The sequence below is a fragment of the Microtus pennsylvanicus genome, chromosome 12 (genome assembly GCF_037038515.1).
Source record: "Microtus pennsylvanicus isolate mMicPen1 chromosome 12, mMicPen1.hap1, whole genome shotgun sequence".
Classification (NCBI taxonomy): Eukaryota; Metazoa; Chordata; class Mammalia; order Rodentia; family Cricetidae; genus Microtus; species Microtus pennsylvanicus.
The window spans coordinates 17,492,864-17,513,994 of NC_134590.1; the positions used below are offsets into that span (position 1 = coordinate 17,492,864).

General features: G+C 35.3%; 1 protein-coding gene across 1 annotated transcript; it reads left to right on the top strand.

The window, feature by feature from the left end:
* The first annotated feature begins 175 nt into the window (after positions 1-175).
* On the top strand, positions 176-19,858 carry LOC142832471 (UDP-glucuronosyltransferase 2B17-like). The gene is made up of 6 exons (XM_075942913.1): positions 176-913; positions 2,352-2,500; positions 4,260-4,391; positions 10,596-10,683; positions 11,161-11,380; positions 19,158-19,858. Exons 1-6 carry the CDS (start codon positions 190-192, stop codon positions 19,435-19,437), a joined length of 1,593 nt encoding a protein of 530 aa, XP_075799028.1. The 5' UTR covers positions 176-189; the 3' UTR covers positions 19,438-19,858.
* Positions 19,859-21,131: the final 1,273 nt, after the last annotated feature.

Here is a 21,131-nt window from a genome sequence, read left to right on the forward strand (position 1 = left end):
GACATGCAAATATGAATATTTAATATTTGCTTTTACTATCTCTATTAGATCAGAAGTTCAGAGTGGTCATTTAGTGCATCTGCCTTGATCAACTCCGGTTATATTTTAACTCAAGGCATTTTCTTCTTAGATAAAAGGTTAAGCGATGACATGGGACACACTGTGAACAGAAGACTTTGATGTCCCAAGATGACTGTGAAGTGGATGTCTGTTCTGCTGCTCCTGCAGATGAGTTGCTACTTCAGATCTGGGAGCTGTGGAAAGGTGTTGGTATGGCCAATGGAATACAGTCACTGGATGAATCTAAAAACAATACTGGATGAACTTGTACAGAGGGGTCATGAAGTAACAGTTCTGAGACCTTCAGCTTCCATCTTTCTTGATCCCCAAAAATCACCTGGCCTGAAGTTTGAGAGTTTTTCTACGTCTATCAGTAAAGATGATCTGGACAAGGTTTTCACAATGCTTGTGGATGTGTGGACTTATGAGATACCAAGAGATTTGTGTTTATCCTTCTCTCCTCTGCTACAAAATGTGCTTAATGAATACTCTGATAGCTATCTGAGTCTTTGCAGAGACACCGTTTCAAACAAACAACTTATGACAAAACTACGCAGATCTAAGTTTGATGTCCTTTTCTCGGATGCCGTTGCTCCCTGTGGAGAGTTGATAGCTGAACTTCTCCAGATCCCTTTTCTGTACAGTCTTCGCTTCTCTCCTGGATATACAATGGAAAAGTACAGTGGGAAATTTTCAGTCCCTCCCTCTTATGTACCTATAATTCTGTCGGGACTAGGTGGTCAAATGACATTCATGGAGAGGGTAAAAAATATGATGTGTATGTTTTATTTTGACTTTTGGTTCGAGACATTTAATGAGAAGAAATGGAGTCAGTTTTACAGTGAAACATTGGGTAAGTTATGTTTCTTCTCAGTAGCTCAATGACCTTAATTTCACAAGTATTTAAATCTATAGTCATGTACAAGAACTGCAAAATGCAGCTGCATTTTTTAGGTGATCAAATGTAATATGATATTACCTAACAAACTCACTGTAAAGGCTCATATTATTGGTGAAAGAGAAGCAGATACCAGACCTGATACAGGATATTCTGCTGAGATACAGAGCCACAAAGAGAAGCAAGTCAACTTTTTCAAGTGTTTCTTTACTCATTTTGCTGTAATTTTTAATCTATTCTAATAAGTCACTGGCTAGTTAACCAAATCATAATTAATGAATATTAAGAAATGAAATGTTTTACAGTTTCAATATGTATAGAACATTGAAGAAATTATTATCTCTTGCATAGGCAACTATCTTTATTTAAAATGAAACTTTGGGGTCTGAAAATAAAACCAAAAGTTTAAGGGATTTTTTTTCTGTTCATTTTGAGTATCTGAGTTCTACTCCTAGCACCCAACCAGGTCCAGTGTTTCAAATCTGCCTGTATGTTCCACTTCATAGGAACTGCTGCCCCTTTATGGTATCTGCCGATTACTGAATAAACTTACTATATATTCAATAAAAAATATAAATTTTAAAATGTTTTCCTGTATTTCCTAGAATTTCTTTACTCTTGAAAGATACTATATTAGTTCACAGGCTTAAAAGTGGACCTGGGTTTTCTACCAACACCATACATTTTTATTGTGAACTTTCCTAACATCCATGTTTAAACACTATGGAAGCATGGATACTCACAGAAAAGGTCTGTATTTTTTGAAGTCCTGTTTTTTATTCCTCTTAAAAAATATTTCAAAGGTAAGACTGGCCAAAATTTCTGTTCTCATAATTTCTGAAAATATTGTGATAGATTTTGTAAGATAAGTATTATTAAATGTCTTAATATGAAACAAAGGTAGAAGCACTAACCAGAAATTCAACCATTTATAAACTTACAGCCTCTTTAGCAAAACAAGGAAGAAGGACTAGCTACAAACTACAAGGACCCAGGGGATGCTTGGCCATGGTACATGGTGTGATGTGACTTTTAGACCTAGAATGTGTGTTTATATTTGCACTGTTCCTTTTAAAGATGTAGAGAGGAGTATAATGTGTGCTCTTTAAATAGTGGCCAAGTGGGTATTACAATAACTATTTCAAGTTAATGTAGAAACATTAGTTAATTTTTACAGTTTGCTTAAAAAAAAACCCAAACTGACATTTATGTGTATTATATGAGAAACAAATCATTAGACTGAAAATTATGTTACATATCAATAAACACTAGTTTTTAATTGCACATGTTCCATATCAAGCATATTTCTTACATCATTTAAGGAAATATATTTTATATTCAAATGACAATCATTCAACTATTCTCCTTCTCACTTGCTCATTTCTCCTTCTAGGAAGGCCCACTACCTTAACTGAGACAATAGGTAAAGCAGAAATGTGGCTCATTAGATCCTACTGGGACTTGGAGTTTCCTCGCCCAACCTTACCAAATGTTGACTATGTAGGAGGTCTCCACTGCAAGCCTGCTAAACCCTTGCCGAAGGTAAATACATTATTTAGATATCTTTTTCATTTGATTTCCTTTCTGGTGAACATAATTCTACAGCCTTCATTAGATTTTTCTACCAGGGATAGAAATATACAGGAAGTGGACTTAAACATCCTGCTAAGTAGGAGGTGAATAAACTAAGGAAAGATTGTGATAGACCTGGGAAATATTCTTATCAGTGAATTAAATTATGTCAGTTAATGTACTTAGGTGGTTGTCGATTGGGTAAAGTCCTTACCAAGCAATTATAAGGATATATGTTTGAATCACACCACCCAGGTAAAAAGCTGGTTGTCCCAGCACAGTGTAATGGCATTAGCACTGAGGTTGTAGAAACAGGTTGATACTGGGAGCTTGCAGGCCAGTAGTCTGCTAAAAAAAATGCTAGGATTTGTCTTCCATGTGAGACAGTGTCAAAACCTATATTGAAGACTGGTGGAAGAAGACATCAAAATTTAACTTTTGGCATCTATGTGCTAAACAAAGGCCAGGAATCTCCCCAGCAACCTGACACACACACATACCTATCCACACATATAAACACACACACGGGCAGAGATACATAAATACACATAAATATATACCCAAACACACAAACACATACACACACACATACATGTATAAAGAAGTATGTACAATCAAACATGTGCAAACAAGCACACACACATATAAACACATGAAAAAAGACAGAGAAATTAAGTTATTTAAATTCATCAATCATAAACTGCTCATGACCAAAAGTTATGATTAACATATATCCTAAGGAATTGTTTGATATCTGAACAAACAGAACAGACATAGTTTCTCTCCGACCAGTAAATTTTGGATGTTAACTTTGAAGATACCCTATTCATACACAATATCAGAAAATTATTATATACTATATGTTTATCATGATAGAAGAGGGTCATTTGTCTATGTGTTACTTTCATTGGTTAATAAAGAAACTGCCTTGGCTTTTGATAGGACAGCAGCTTAGATAGGCAGAGTAGACAGAACACAATGCTGTGAGAAAGAAGTCAGTGATGCAGCCACCATGGAGCCAGCTGCCAGGTCAGACATGCAGAATCTTTCCCGTTAAGCCACCACCTCGTTGTGCTACACAGATTATTAGAAATGGGTTAATCAAGATGTGAGAATTAGCCAATAAGAGGCTGAAACTAATGGGCCAGGCAGTGTTTAAAAGAATAAAGTCTCCGTGTAATTATTCTGGGGCTATCCTAGCCGTGCGGGAGTCAGGGAGAGACAAAAAGCAGGAATACCCACAACACCTTCTACTTTATCGTGCAGTTCTGATTGTTTCACAAAGAATCAAAACATTTTATTGACCATAGTAAGAAGTTTGTGAAAAATACCTCAATGTACATACTATAACATAAATATTATTTCATCAAACAGTAGTTAATAATATTAAATCAGCCATTATAGGAGAAAAAGAAAATAGCAAGGGAAAAAATAACAACCATTTCTGTAAGTAGAAACTGTAAATGAAGCAAGAATTTTTGAATGCTTATAGAATATGCTTACTCTCCTGAGTTTTAGTTTTACCAGGGGAAAATATTTAGAATTGATTATAGTTTGGGTGGATGACTGTGAAGTACAAAATCTTTGATATTGTCATGTTGGTCTTCTGTATGTTTTAACACCACTATACTAAATATTCCTATAAACACTTCAATATTTATTCTCTTAGTTCTTTCATAAGTGATTATTCTATAACTGTATTTTGTCATGAAGCAAATTCTCTTCACAGGAAATGGAAGACTTTGTCCAGACCTCTGGAGAGCATGGTGTCGTGGTGTTTTCTCTGGGGTCAATGGTCAGCAACATGTCAGAAGACAAAGCCAATGCCATCGCATGGGCCCTTGCCCAGATTCCACAAAAGGTGAGGGAAAGCAGTTCATGGGAGGTGACTATATACTAACTCTGTGAACGTCCTTGGAAGGTCTGATTATAGAAATGATGGCATGAAAGGTAAAGTTTTAAGAAAGCTTTACTTTCCCTTAGCCAAACAGATATTCACAACAGATGCTTCAATGGTGCGGAAGGTGTTTTTGACTGAGAGTGACTTGATATAAACACAGTGATCAATGTGGGCACATTCTGAAATGCTGGCATGATGACGACATTGCTATCAAGTCTACGTAGACATAGCCAAATTCTTCAGAGTTACCTGTTCTATTTGTTGATTACTTAAAGTCCCTTCATACATTAGATTTTCAGGGGTGAGTTAATTTGTATTTACTATTTCTATCAGAATAATAGTAAGCAAGTGTTGAAAAAGCTTGAAATGTAGCATGACTCTGCATCCTAATTTTGAAGTAGGCCTCTTCAGTTCTCAGTTGAAAGGGCCATTATAGGAGGGGAGACTAGGCTCACCAACTGTCAATCAAAGTACATGTTTGGCTAATTGAAAGAAATTGCAATAAAAGAAAAAAATCTATTTTTTGGTTGGCCTACCAGTTTTTGTCGGAGAAATCTCTAAGGAAAACGTAGAGACGGGTGCTTCCCTCACAGTGATGTCTGCATCATAAAAGATGCTCTCCACTCTGCTCTTACTCAGTCAGAATGAAAGTCCTAAGACACAAGGAAGAAGTAGGGAGCTTGTGTCTATGACACTACCCAATATACAAATGCCTTTTTAATTTAAAATCAAAGATTATAATTCTTCCGTTACCACTCAGGGCATGTTAACCAGGAGGGTCCCACAGGTACACTGAAGGATGAAGGGAAAACCAGGCAGCCAGGTCAACTTTGCCATATTACATAAGCATCTTAGCAATTTGTCCAAAGTTTGAACCTAACAAATCTAAGCCCACCCAAGCGAAGGCCTTCCTCACAGGGTCTAAATCATTTACTGCATAGTATTAACACATAATAGGGGATTTTGTCATGTCTTGGGTTAATACAATCCATTAATATCAAAACTGAGATCCTTTATGGTTGACTGAAGAAACAGAAAATAAAATGTACCTTATTATGGGGATGAATAAGTATAGTAAAAACTATTTTTTACAAATACAAAATTAGTGAAGGCCAACAATAGCTGTCTTTAGTTAAACGATGCTGTAAAGCTCCCATTGCCCACATGGTGGCATTAACATTTCATAAGTCAATCAACCATCTTCATTTTGCAGATTATTTTTAAATACAAAATCAGGAGAATTCCAGGGAGAAATTGGGGACTCTATGTGCCGTTTTTCACTGCTCTCTTATGGTCTTGTGAAGATCCTATATCTTTTCCTAGTGATTTTTATATAATTTTGACTCCTATGAAATACTAAGTCATACTTATGACACATTATACTTGGGAATATGAGCCCATTAATATCGGGCATCTGTTTTCCTAGTCTTTTTCATTTTTGACAACCCAAACTTGCATTAGAATTTTGATTGTGGAGAAAGGGTATCATTAGATGTGGGAATAGAGATCTCTGCATGAGTCTCTTGTAGAAAGCCTCTTTAACAAAATTAATCAGAATACGAGTAACACAGTGCTGGAGTATTTCCATTATGTCTTGTCATTTTGTAGCATTTTGTTTAGTCTTTTAGAACTCATAGTTCCCAACTCTATTAGGGTTGAATTTACCCCCCATAACAAGCCATCCAGGTGGCCATTATTCTATGGTTATAATAGAAATATCAGTCTCATCAAACTAAATAATACTGTAAACATTTTTCCCTTTACTTTTAAGTCTAATGATGACTTATCATTTTCCTTTAGTAAGGTTCTTAAATCTACATAGTCTTACTTGTCTTGAGTCCTTGCTCACATAGCATGTTCCTTTGTGAAAGACTATATAGAAATAGTAATAATTGCAATTTTCCTTCTGCTTAAACGACCAATTAGTAGGCACTGTATTCATGACTGTAATTTCCCCTGTTAAATCTTTATCAGTGATTTCTGTGTGAACTATGAATGCATTATGGATAAACTACTGCAACCCAATAAAAGTCTAACTCTTTGAGGCAGTATAAGTCCCCAATATTCTGTGTGTTACCTTAAAGGACGTTGAAGAAAGGAAACGGCAGTACTTAATGGCAAGGACTACCAATAGCAGCAATTTCTTGAATGACATCTTGAAATGAAAGACTAGTTTGATTATAATCTGAAGTCTGGCATCAATGTTGTCATTTTTCCTTAAAAGCCTCTAATTTTGTGGGTCCCATAGGGGACCTCTAAACATATTTTCCTACTATTAGCTGGTATTGTTTTGTTTCCAGGCAATGTATTCCCATCATTATCAAATTTGGTTCAACATTTCTTAACCCAATGTTTTCCTTACTTGCATATAACCTGGAACTCATTGAATCTGAACATACAATTTTAGGGGAAATTTACATTGCTTCTTCAAGTGGCCACTTTGCTAACATCTATTTTTGTAATGCATAGATTTTTATACCAGCTAATCTTGCTCTTTGTTTGTAGATCCCTACATTCTGAAGTTAATTAACTTCGGAAAATCCAGAATATTTTCTATTTTTCTTTGAGGCATGATTAATCCTTGGCAATCTTTATCAACATTTTCAAAAGCTAAGTGTTTTAATAATAATGTCTTTTTCTTGATTTTCCAAAGCATCTTTAAGTTTCTCTATGAAATCAGCCATAAGGCACAGAGGGACTTTGTATTTTTACTACTTTCCTAGACCTGAAATCATATTCCATATCAGCTAAATCCAGGAAGCCATAGCTACATCCCTTATGTGGGAGAGTGCCGATATCTCGGTGGGGACCTCGAATTCCGAGCACCGAGCCCCTGTGTCTGTGCTCTGTGCGCTATTACCCCCTTTGCAAGCTTCGGGCAAGGAAGCTGGAGGTTAAAATACACAAACCCACACAGACAGAGAGACAGACACATGGGTCATCCTTGAATTCCCAAAGAATGCCCTCTTTATTGTGTTCAGGGGCAGATTATATAGAGATAGCCATGCCTCGGCCAAACCCACCAGAAACCATTCTCCTGCCATCAGCAACTCCTGAAGGTCTCCTGCTCAGGGCAGCTGCAGGCACTCAGATCAGGGGATTACAAGAAATTCAGGATCTGAGGTCTCACTGCTCCCAAAAGGAGAGAGCTGTCAAAAGTATATTAAGCAGTTGATAATCTATTGATACCAATCTACCACTCTCTGTCAGCATTTCATATGTGATATTTGGGATTACCTCAGTCCTAGCGCTATAATAATTTAGGGGCTTTCTCTGCAAACCACACTTGTCACTGAAGAAGTTTGAAAGGGCTAAAAACCATTTTAGCAAGTATATAAAAGTCATACAGCAACCATTGTGCATTATTGTTCCAACCAAAAAGATTCAAAACTACATGGAACAATAGATCCAGAGAAAGCACAAGCCTTCTTAAAATCTTCCATTTTATCCATGTCTAACCCATGCTAAACACTTCTATTTTGTTGAATTTTCAGTGAAACACAAAGCTGATCTCATGAGGCCAGGGAGGAATTGGTAAATTAATTCCTTTTTCTTTCATGCCCTGCCTTGTCTAGCTTTTTTTATAAGCCCTCTAAAATCCTCGTCAATAATTAGAAAGAATGCAAGATTAGGTTGATTATCAGATTCCTTACCTTGTGCTTCAGGGATGCCTTTAGGCACTACAAGAAACATTATTTAAGGAGACTCCAAAAATTGAGCTGAGGGAGCCATCACCTGCATAATTAACAGTGGTGCTGTATTTCCTTTGATTTTACCTACACTGGGAAATTTTCCTAGATTTTCTTTCTTTCCTAATTTTAAGTTGTTGTCATCCAGTTTATATTCATGCAAGGAATTAATCATTTCTTCCTCATGATGAATAACCTCCTTATCTTCATTTAGTATTTTATAATAGTTTAAATCAATTCCTAGGCGACCCAAATTGAATGTGGATTTATTCCCCTTATTTATATGCCTTTCCAATATTCATTCAGACTCTGCCAGATACTTCTTCATCTAAAGCACTGTCTCCTGGAAACTTGGGGTAATAATCATAAGCAACAGTTAACTCTAAGCAGAGAATCAGACAATGTACAGTCTGAGGGTTAAAAGGGTCATATGAGCAAAATCACATGAGTTGAAGTTATATACGGTCAGTACTACAAGCCATGTGTGACCAAAAAAAAGTTTTTCCATAGAGTCTTACTTAGGTTTTCATTGCTCTGAAGAGACATCATGATCATGACATCTGTAATAAAAAAATACACTTAAATATTGTAGGTCATTTAACCATTATCATCATGAAAGGAATTATGGTACCATGCAGGCAAATACAATGCTGGAGCTGAACATGCTACATCTTGCAGAAAAAAGAAAGTCCAAGGATTGAATTTAACAAACAGAAGCCTGAGGAAAGCCTCCCTCATAGGCTCTAAAACCTTTTCTGCATAGAATAGACACATAATAGGGAATTATGTCATGCTTTGAAATGAATAAATTACAGATAACAGAGTTAAGCTTCTTATGATTGAATGAAGATAGAGGAAAACCAAAGTGTACCTTATTTTCAGAATGTATATGTATAGTATAAAAGCAATCTTTTAAATGCAAAACTATTAAACGGGAATCTTTAACAATAACTATCTCTAGATAAATCAGTCTGTAAAGCTCCCATTGGCCACATGGTGGCAATTACATTTCACAAGTCATTCAATCATATCTATTTGCCTGATTATTTTTTAATTATAAAACCAGGAGAATTTCAGGGAGAAAACGAGGTCTCTATGTGCCTATTCCCCACTGTTCTCTGTCAACCTTGTGAAGAGCCCGTATCTTTACTTCAGAAACAGACCAGACAGGGTCACTAGATTTTATATAATTTTGACTCTTATGAAAAACCCAACTCATGTTTATATTCTTGTCCACATGGGGATATAGCTTCCATAATGCCTTGTAACTCTTCCTAGTCCTTTCATTTTCAAAACTCAAAATTTTTTAATAGCAATTCTGATTGTAAATTTGACTGAAAGTCACACTGAATTAAGCTTGGGGCAAAGAAACCTCAATGCCCACCCCACAGTGACAAACTTTCTCCAGCAAGGCCACACCTCCTGATATTGCCACTCTCTTAGGGGGCCTTTTTCTATCAAAAAAACAACAAAAACGCACAAAGGGCAGTTTAAACTTTATCTGGATGACAATAGCAAGCGGTAGTGGTTAACCTGAAATAGACCCACTCATATCTGTTATACCTGGAAGGAGGGTGAAACACACTTATCAAAACAATCTAGCATTTTGAAGAAACTGATGTCTTGTTTTCTTAGAGTTGTTCTTAAGCACTCAGAATCTGTTCATGTGACTCCATTCCTGGATCCTTTACAAAACTACACTATGCAAAATTATTCCCTGGATTGGCCACATGATTCCATATATCTATTGGTCAACACAATGGCATTGTTTCGAAGAACTTCAGACCAGAGAGAATTTTGGATCAGGAATATTTGTCACGAATAAGTAATAAAAGATTAAAAACTTGAAATTCAATGAAAATAACATAGAACGGGTGAATAAAAGTAAACCCCCAAGAGCATTTAAAATATAATAGTGTTAAAAGTAGACTATTAGAACTGTCAAAATGTATTCATATAAATAATGAGTTATTAATAATGTACCACCCTTCTCTGTAATTGAATTATATCACTGTGGGAGTATATTAAATATTTTGTGCATCACTAGATATCTCATTTGTCTAAACATCTCTGATTAGAAAAATGATGATTATGTTCACCTTGCCTGAATGTATCTGCTGGCACTATCTTCTTCTCAGTATGTCTAGAGGTCTCAAAATTTACCCTTTCTGATGTCTTCATCCCTCCTAAGGGAGGTATTTACCTATGTTATATTTAAACATATAAAGATCTATTTTTAACAGTTTCTATTTTTGAAATTATAATACAATTACATCATTTCTCCCTTTTTGTTATTCCTCTAAACCCTCTCATATCCAGTCTCCAAGCTCTCTTTCAAATTCATAGTATCATTTTTATGAAAGCTCTTACATACACACATGCACATTATATATATTTATATTCCTAAATATAATTTATCTAGTCTTTATAATGCTAAATGTGGTTCCAGCAATAAAGATGATCTAATCTTTGACAGGTTCTTTGGAGATTTGAGGGCAAAACACCAGACACCTTAGGATCCAATACCAGAGTTTACAAATGGCTCCCCCAGAATGACCTTCTAGGTAAGACTCTCAGAACAAAACTCTCCTGGTTGACTTCAAAATCCTTTATATGATACTTGGTGAATGTATTATTTATATAAGATAACAAGTTCTGGTATGCAGTTAGTTGTTTTTAATACTCAATTTCTCTTAACTACCATATACCTCATGAGTTCAACTGGAAATTAGAACTTCATATTTCAACTCTCAAGTCCAAAGCAATTCTGCAAAATATCTCTCTGGAAATTTAGTTTCTTTTCACTCTGAGAGAAAAAAAAACATTTCACCAAGGTTATAAGTATTAGAATCTTCACATAGGTATTCATGGGATGAGAAGTGAGGGGAAACAGACGTTATGTGATAAACTAAATTAATAAAGTGAATTAAGTAAAATTAATTTTTATGTAGAAAGTCTCCATTCAGTTTCTGATAGTGCACATTCCTCATTTCATGTCTAAGACTGCTAATTAATGTCAACCTGAATTCATGTTATTCTAGGTCATCCAAAAACCAAAGCCTTTGTAACTCATGGTGGAGCCAATGGAATCTATGAGGCGATCCATTTTGGAATCCCTATGATTGGCATTCCCTTGTTTGGAGAGCAGCATGATAACATTGCCTACATGGTAGCCAAAGGAGCAGCTGTTTCATTAGATTTCAGAACAATGACAAGGGCAGATTTGCTCAGTGCCCTGGAGACCGTCATAGATAATCCTTTGTGAGTATAATCTTTTAAAATATATATGTTGTTATTTGTTTATCATTAATTATGATTCTTACTGAAGGCCCAAAAATAATGGTAAAATTATTATCCTAATAATTTTGAAATAAAATATTAAATTAAAAAAATTATCCTAAGGGAAAAATAATGGAAGGTACAAATTAGGGTAAGATTTAGTGTCATAAGTTTTTTTTTCTCTTTTTGTTATTACTCTTTATTTCCATGTTGTGCTTTATATTTCTTTTCTATGTAAATCATACTTTTCCTAAATGTGTAATTCTACAACTTAATCCTCCAAACAGCATGTTCCACAGACATATGCTACCTGCTCTGGACGATTTTAATTTTCAATTATTTAGTAAAGTAATTGGTCAGAGTTTAAAGGATAGTATAAAACTTAAATAGCCAATAAGTGACGTGAAAGCAAATGTTGGATAGAATAGCCATTTATTTGTTCTTTACCACCCAGACCAGAAATAATCACACAGAAACTATATTAATTAAATCACTTCTTGGCCCATTGTCTCTAGCATTATATTGGCTAACTCTAACATCTTAATTTAAACCATTTCTATTAATCTGTGTATCACAACTCAGCAGTGGCTTACAGGCAAAGTTTCAGCACATCTGTCTCCAGAGTCAGCTCCTATCATTTCTCTGACTCTGCCTTCTTCCTCCCATGCTATAAGCCAAGCCAGTTCTTTAGTTATTAACCAATAAAAGCAACACACAGACATAAGGACCTCCAACACCATTTTCCATTTTCTGTTTAAACAAAAAGGAAAGTTTTAACATAGTAAAATTACATTTAAGACACTAGTTATCAAGAAAAAATTATAGTGGTGTAGGAGGTCCTTGTGTTTCTGTGTTGCTTTCATTGGTTAATCAATAAAGAAACTTCTTGGCCTAATAGGGCAGATCTTAGGTAGGCAGAGAAGACAGAACTGAATGTTGGGAAGAAGGGCATAGTGGCAGATGTTATGATCTCCTGCCTGAGATGAATGCTGGTTAGAATCTTCCCAGTAAGCCACAGTCACGTGGAAACACACAGATGAATAGAAATGGGTTAAATTAAGATGTATGAATTAGCCTATTAGAAATTAGAGCTAATGGGCCAATCATTAATTTGATGAATACAGTGTCCCTGTGATTATTTCAGGTGTAAGCTAGCTGGGTGACCGAGACAGAAAAAAGTGACCCTCTCTCCAACCATTTCCCCTTTTCTGTTTAGAAAAAAGGAAGGCTTTAACATAGTAAAATTACATTCAATAAAACAGTTCTCAAGTAAGAATTATAGTTACAATTTTTATATCTACTTTATCTTTTATCATAACTAAGGAAATTTTAAGTATAAATTCTTCAGCTCCATCAAAGACTCCAGAAGGATATGACATTATATAAGTAAACAGGAGGCACTATGTAAGCAATTTCTAAAACTGTAGAATTGAAAGGGACATCTCATTGCCTGGATAGTCACCCAAGGTTCTTCTGTATTGTTGGGGCATCTTCGGCCTACAGGCCCATAATATCCAGCAGACTTTTTCATGAAGCAGGAAATCTTAAAAATACTTCTGCCTATATTGTCACTTTGCCAGTAACGTTCTTCTGTGTCCTGTAGAACGTCTAAGAGACTCTTTCATGGAGCAGGAACTTTGAAGAACCATCTCACGTTTAGTCAAGTTCATCAGTCATTTCTCTACGGGTCCTATATGTCTATTTTATATGGCCATGAAGAGCAGTTTCTTGCCCAGATGACTGACACACTTCATAAGGAACCTCTTTGATGCCCATGTTCCTCTTGAAGTAGCTTGTGCTGCGAGGTGTAGATGTGTCTCATTGTCATGAAAAGTCCTTACTTTTTAAAAACATTTAAATGCCATATTATACATGTCTCTGAAAGATTTGAAGAATACCTAAATGAAATATATATATATATATATATATATACATAACATGACTATAAACTTGACTATTATAGATGACTCTCAAGTAACTTATATTTCTTACTCATACATTCAATTTTCAATGAACATCAATCACAATGCCTTAATCAAGAGCAGAAATATACACATAATGCAATTGACCTTAGATTTGAATCAATAAAATAAGATCCACACCAATGCAAATCTCTATTAAATATCCCCTTTTAAATATAGAGAGACATTTATAAATAATATTTCGAAATTTGAGTGTAGGTTTTCTCCAAACTGCTTCCTGCTGTTTATTGGACTAAATAATTTTTGATGGGTGTTCAAGGAAATCTTTTATGGGGTCTTGGTCCATCAACCACACTAGTCTGGAAGTAATCCACAGGTTATCAAACTCTGTGGAAACAAGAGAAAAACCCCTTTTCCAAAGCAACACATCCTTAAACGCAAATTTGGAAGTCATGATACCATTATAATACACATGTTGGTTTACATAGCAGCCTATACAATGAAATGTCTCTCTGTACTTAGCTCTTTATAGTAAAAAAAAAACTCAAAGAAAACACAATAATATACATAATCCAGATTCTGTGAATTTTCCATTATCATTACGTGTCTTATTTTTTCTTTACTCCTTTTATTCTATATTGTCTATACTCTGTCTCTTTAAAGACTTTGTTTTTTATATGATTTCCTTATTTTACAACTTTCTATAATCTTTTCTTTTCCTCTCCCAAGGCTATATGCATTTATTGAACACTGTGACCCATTTCGATATCTTTTATTTCTGAATCTGTCCTTTTTTTGTATCTATAATTCTATACTGTCCAGGAGTGCTTCTCAAATTGCTAAGCACTTCTTATAACTTAAATTGTGCGATTACTATATTATATATGGTAATACCTACTTCTATGTCAAGGCTAAAATTCAAGCTACACAATTACTATGATGTATATGGAACTTCCTATTTTCTTGGCACAGTCCAGCATGGCAGAGCTTTTTTGCTGCCTCTGAGAGCCATGCCCACAGACCCATTGTCAGGCATACAGCCAGTCTATGCTGACATTAAGCAAATTGCAGCAGTCTTTTCACAAACCCCATTCAAATGTTCTATCTCCCAAAAGAGCCAGAGGTCGTACTGGAAGTAAGGCCCGAAAGCTGGCATTTCAAAATGGTCGCAAATGAATCAGAAAAACCTCTCTTAAGGGAGCTGCAGCACACTGCCAGCAAACAGCAACAAGCTGTGTTAAACTCTGCATTTTTGTGTCTAGAATTCCCTTTCAAGCTTTCTCACATTTTACCTAGATTTTAGTCCACCGCATTGACACCAATTTGCTGAAAGGGAGAGCTTTTTGTTGGTTCCCAGCCATCTATACCAGAAATAATCACACAAAAAGTGTATTAATTAAATCACTTCTTGGCCCATTAACTCTAGCTTCTTATTGATCACTCTTAGTTATTAATTTAACCCATTTCTCTTGACCTATATATTACCACGAGGTCGTGGCCTACCAACAAAGTTTCAGCATGTCTATTTCCAGTGGCTTCATGGCATCCCTCTGACTCTGCCTTCCTTCTCCCATCATATAGCCTACCTTTCCCCACCTCATTATTTTTTCCCTGCTATAGGCACAAAAGATTTATACATTAACCAATAAATGCAACACATAGACAGAAGGAACTCCCACACAATTTCCCCTTTTCCACATATAGACATGCTGGAACATTGCTGGTAAGCCACTGCCACGTGGTGATATAAAGATTAATAGAAATAGGTTAAATTAATATGTAAGAGTTATCTAATAAAGAAGCTAGAGATAATGGGCCCAGCAGTGATTTAATTAATGCAGTTTCTATATGATTATTTCAGGTCTAAGCTAGCTGGGTGACAAGGTAACAACAAGCAGCCCTCCTTGCAACACTGAAATGTTAGAGGTGGTACCAGATATCGTACACCTAGAAGCCATAGGAAAATATTACAAAAGAGAAATTGAATGTTATGAAAGAGATAGGTAACTTTTATAAAAGTTGTAACTTCACAGTGTCTGTGCTTACTGAAGGGTGGAGGGTATTTATCAGATACTCTTACTTTCTGCAGAGACCAGCAGAAGATGCGGATTAGCTAATGTTATGGTATTTTTGAAAACAGATTGTCAAATTGAGTGTCTCAGGAAGGCTTACCGAGGAATGTTTGTGTACAAACACACACACACAGACACACAGAGACAGAGAGAGAGAAAGAGAGACACAGAGAAAGAGAGACACAGAGAGAGAGAGACAGAGAGAAACTCCAGAGACAGTAGAAATAACTGGCACACGTTTGCAATTCAGGTTTGAGGTTTTTCGTCAACTGAAGAAAATTAAGAGAAAATAAAAGGCTTATTCAGAGTTCTTTCCCTAGAAAGAATCTTCCCTTTTGCTGAATAGAACAACCATTTTCTTTCAAATACAATGTGCATGGTTTCATTTCTTTTAAAAATACTTGTTTATGTTTATTTCATGTTTGCAGGTGCTTGCCTACACTATGTATTCAGATCAAACATGTGCACATTGTTCCCAACAAGAACACAGAGGGTCTCAGATGCCCTGGAACTTGACTTACATATGGTTGTTAACCACCATATGGGTGCTGGGTATAAAACCTGGGTCCTCTGCAAGAGCAGCAAGTGCTCTGAGTCCCTGAGCCCTCTCTCCAGCACTTACATGATTTTCTTGAGGACTATATCATACAGTTTTAGTAATTTACACTATTCCCACTTCCTAAACAAGACACGAAATAAAAATCAAGGAAGTTGAAGGATGCTTCTTTGGTAGGATATACATTGCTGAAGAGACACTTCATACTTATAATATAAGTATGTTTGACTTTGTTATTCCTATTTCTAGAAAAATTTCAAGACAAAGGAAAAAGACCAAGAATATAGATAAAATCAGATCTCTAATTCTTAAAACACAAAGTCATATTATTTTTACCATTACATTTTCTAGTTCTTTTGATAAAAATCATGGTGTCTAAAGTCATTTTAAATGTCAGTAATGTAAAAAAAATAGTCGCACATTGTTGGTGTTAATGAATCTAAAACTTCATATCTACCAAATAAATACTTTTTGAAAAAAATACTTCAAAAAGCAAAAAAAATGTTGTAACTTTCTACAATGAAATAGCATAGATATTAACATAAATGTAAGTGTATGGTTAGATATTAAAATATGAAACCTGTCTTTGGATAAATTTAAATAATGAAAACTTATTATTATGAAGCTAATTAACATGCTGATAATTATTTTTCTTTGATTAAAAAATTCATTTGGAAACTCTCTCCAAAAAGAGCTTTTTGGAAGAAGAATATTTCTTTCCAACTTTCAGCATTACTTCGGTGCCTATAAAAAATTTCTGTGGCGTTAGGACCAGAGCGAAATCTACCTCTTTTCATGTTAGCATGGCCACTGGTGTCATCCTTATTCAGATCTTTTGGAAGAAGCTGCTTGTTTGTTCCCAGTCACTCAGACTCGAAATAACCAATCAGAAACTATATTAATTACAACACTTCTTTCTCTATTAGCTTATGCATATTTTTTGTTATTCTTGTAACTTAAATGAACACATTTCTGTTAATCTATGTATTGCCATGTGGTTATTGCCTACCAGTAAACGGCTGCTAACTATCTCCTCCAGGGGCTGCATAACTTCTCTCTTACTCCACCTTCTTTCTCCCAGAATTCAGCTTAGTTTTACCTGCCTGGCTCTGTTCAGTCCTGTCTTGGACGCAAGTCACTTCTTTATTAAGCGATCTTATTCACACAAATTACTGTGATAATACTATGTAATTATATTTAACGTTTACACAAAAAGATCCACATAAAATACTTCTTTAGGGACTTATTTGGTTGAGAACAACTATAGATGTTCTACTTATTCAGATTTTGTTAGGGTCCTATGTTATTGAGAACAACTATAGATGTCAAACTTATTCAGATTTTGTTAGGGACCTATGTTTTTGAGAATGAGTTTAGGTTTCATACTTATTCTGATTTTGTTACGGACGTGTGTTGTTAAAGATGACTATAGGTGTCATCATTATTCAGATCTTGTTTAGGTACTCATGTTGTTGAGACTTTATGAGTGTAGTTTCAAAGAAACAACTTCACAGCAGTTCCCTCTGGCTTTTAAAATCTTTCAATCCTCTCTTCTGTTTTATACCACAAAAGCTAGTTTTCGGGTAGAGGGATGTCATGTCAGCTACAGCAGAGAGGTCTCTGGGCTCTGCTTCAGAATTGAATGCTCATTCAGAAATAGAAACTTACCTACCACCTTTGCAAGATCAATAGGCTCTATGTCTAGCGAGTTTCTTTGAAATACTTGGCCAACCTCTTAAAAAGGATTTTTGTGTTTGGCATTGAAGTTAGTGTAAGGTGCTCTTTGACTCTTCGATTGAGCACCATCAGTCCAGAAGAGGAAAAGATCATTAAAATTATATATGTATATTTATACATTAAATTGTATGTGTTATGGGAGATTTGATTACATTATTAATAGTAAAATTCTTCATGGCTTTTTCTGATATTTTTATTGGTACTTTATTACTGTCAGCCATCTTTTGCATTAACCTTCCTCACCCTTTTCTAAAGAGCTTCCACTGTTCCCATTTCATAACCAGATAAGTTACAAATGAAATTTTAAATAAATATAACATGCATACTAAGAAATGATGATTATTTAATGAGAACAAATACATAATTCTCTCATTCTGCTTTATAAATAAAAAGACAGTAAGTTACCATTATTACAATTGCTACTTTTACTTCTTTGAACTGACATCAGAGTTATGACTTGTCTTTATAACCCTTCTTCTTTATATGCTTATCAATAATTATTTCAGCATTATAATCGAGTACACCTTGTGTTTGATCTTCAGTGTGAAATTTTTACAACTCATACTTCTAAAATTACAATGCTAACAGAAAATGAATATCAACAATAAGAGCAAATATTAGGCTTGAAAGACGGCTTTGTAGATAAGCAAAGGTCTACCCTAGCAGAGGACCAGAGTTCTGTTCCCAACACTTACATCAGTTGGTTACAAACATCTGTAACTCTAACTCCAGCAGATCTCATAGCACACAAATACACACATACACACACAGTTTACACACCCTACACACATATTCCGTCATACACATATTTAAAAGTAATAGCCAAAATTTATTGTGATTATACTTTACAATAAGAATCATAAAAGTAATAAAAAATTCAATAGAGTAACAGAGAAGAAAATTATTTTTCATATTAATTTTATGAAATATTTGATGACCTTAATTAGAAAAATGTAAAAACAATGAGAAGAAGCTATTAGAGTTAATTAATAAGAATCAGGTACATTTGTAATTAAAACCACTAATCATTGATAGATTACCATAAAAATCTCTTTTCAATCTTTATCAAATTTACAAAGATATGCACCACTATGAGGACTCAAGTGATTTGCCTTCTACTTATACATCCTGACATTAGTAAACATTTTGCACACAAAATTTACTAATAATTGATTATGGGTAACTGAAGCTTTATATACTCAAATAATATCTTATTTTGATTTATTTTGTATTTAATATTTAGCTACCTCTAAACTCTACTTTAAGGATATTTGATCTTTATTATTTTTTTAAATGTTTAATCTCGCATGCTCAAGGAACTCAGACATGTCCCTGAAGATCTTCCTTGTCATGCACATGAAACAAAATATATTTTCATTCTATATGGTGTGACTAACTTTAATGTTTACACAAAAGTTTACACATGTGCATTTTTTATTTCTGTAAGTTAATGTCTGTTTTCCTTCTGACAGCTATAAAAAGAATGCAATGTGGTTGTCAACCATTCACCATGACCAGCCCATGAAACCGATGGACAGAGTCATCTTCTGGATTGAGTTTGTCATGCGTCACAAAGGGGCCAAGCACCTGAGGCCACTTGCACACAACCTCACCTGGTACCAGTACCACTCTCTGGATGTGATTGGATTCCTACTGGCCTGTGTGGCAGCCATAGCTTTCCTTTCCATAAAATCCTTCTTATTCATTTATCGAAAGTTTGTAACGACGGGAAAGAAAATGAAGAAAGAGTAGAGCTCATTGAGAATGCACATGATCTCCATTTCAGCATTTTTCTAGTTTATGAACGGCCTTCTGAACATTCACTGATCACTCTATCAAGGCATATCTTCACTAGAGGGGAAGGGAGATATAATGCAATTATATTATAATCTCACAAAATAAAAGACATAATGAAAAAAAGCTGAGCAAATGATAAGGAACAACCTAGTAAGCATATTTCCTCTATAGTATCTGTTTCAGTCCTGCATCCAGAGTTTTTCCTTGAACCTCTGGCCTATATTTCCTCAGCAATGGACAGGGAGCTATGACATGAAATAAACCCTCTTCTTCATCAAACAAAAAACAAACAAAAATGAAAATTTAAAAACTAAGGAGTGGCCTCGCCATTATTCAGGGCATGCAGCATTATGATAAGCAAATATGTGGTGGAGAGGTGAAACAGAAAGGGAAGTGGGAGCAGTTTGTTTTCTGTGAAGAGTGGTGGGACTGTAGACATGAAGACATTTCTGAACTTAGAAGCCTTAGAAAAGATATCAGTAGTAGCATATGAACGTAAGCTAGGATATCATGAGAGACTATTGCATAAAGTTATTAAGGTGAAGACTTAGTTGGAATGCAGATACCAGGCTATTGGAGATGCCAGGACCATGGAACATTCTCTGGTAATATCTACATGTGAAGAGTATAGTACAGAGAGCATAAAGGTCCTAATGTACTTTGTACATAATCTCTCTACCCATCCAGGCCATGCATGTTGTGACAGAATCTAACTCTGGAAGTTTACCAGATCTTCTTCAATGCACCACCTGTCTAACCCAGGTTCTCCATCCAGTGCCCTGAACTTGTCTAGACAGCCCTGCTTAGCATACTCTCAGTCTCCAGGCTTTACCCAAGACCCACATCATCTTTCTTCCACACACAATTGCCACATCCAATCCCCTAGCCCCATCTGGGTCTGCACATCCTGTTTTGGGTACAGCTTGGTGAGTCTGTCTGACCCTTCCCTCCAAGTTCCCTCTTAAACCACCAGACCTATCTCTAAACTCCAAATATTGATCACAAGACAGAATTTACACAGCACCCATCCTTCCATGTCCACTGGACTTCATTCCATGTAAGCTATATCCAATGCTCACGCCCACTCCACAATGTAACATACTGTAGACTGTCTCAGACTCTGTGGCCACATTAGACATAGAACTCACAAAAGAAGTCCCTAGGCAACAAACCTGCCACTCCTTCAGAAATATAAAAATGTTCTCCAGTGAGAATTACATAAATAGCATACAGAATTTAAAAAAACCATCTTAAAATTCATCCAATAATTCAAGGAGTGGAACAGAGACCAAAGAAACATCTGAATGAATGTAAAGAAAATGAAATTAAATATAAGAAACATCTGATTATAACTAAGAAATAACAAACATAAAACTGATGGAAATGATGAAGATAACCACGAATTTGACAGTATGATTAAAGAAAGAGATAGAAAAATTAAAAGGAACTCAGGCTGAAATGAGAAGAAACTGAAAATCTCAAGAAGCCAACTAGAAAATTCAAAGGAAAAAAATCTGACAAGTATAATGAGTCAGGCAACAACAGATGAAATATCTGGACTTAAATATAAATTAGAGGTCCTAGGCAGAGAACAGTAAAGTTTGAAATCAAAGAAAAGGAACATGAAAGTTAAGTGGCAAACCAGGGAA

Excerpts from the sequence above, each read along its gene's own strand:
- LOC142832471 (XM_075942913.1), top strand. The coding sequence starts at position 190 with ATGACTGTGAAGTGGATGTCTGTTCTGCTGCTCCTGCAGATGAGTTGC. Across the intron at positions 914-2,351 it reads GTTTTACAGTGAAACATTGG|GAAGGCCCACTACCTTAACT; the intron begins GTAAGTTATGTT and ends TTCTCCTTCTAG. Across the intron at positions 4,392-10,595 it reads TTGCCCAGATTCCACAAAAG|GTTCTTTGGAGATTTGAGGG; the intron begins GTGAGGGAAAGC and ends AATCTTTGACAG.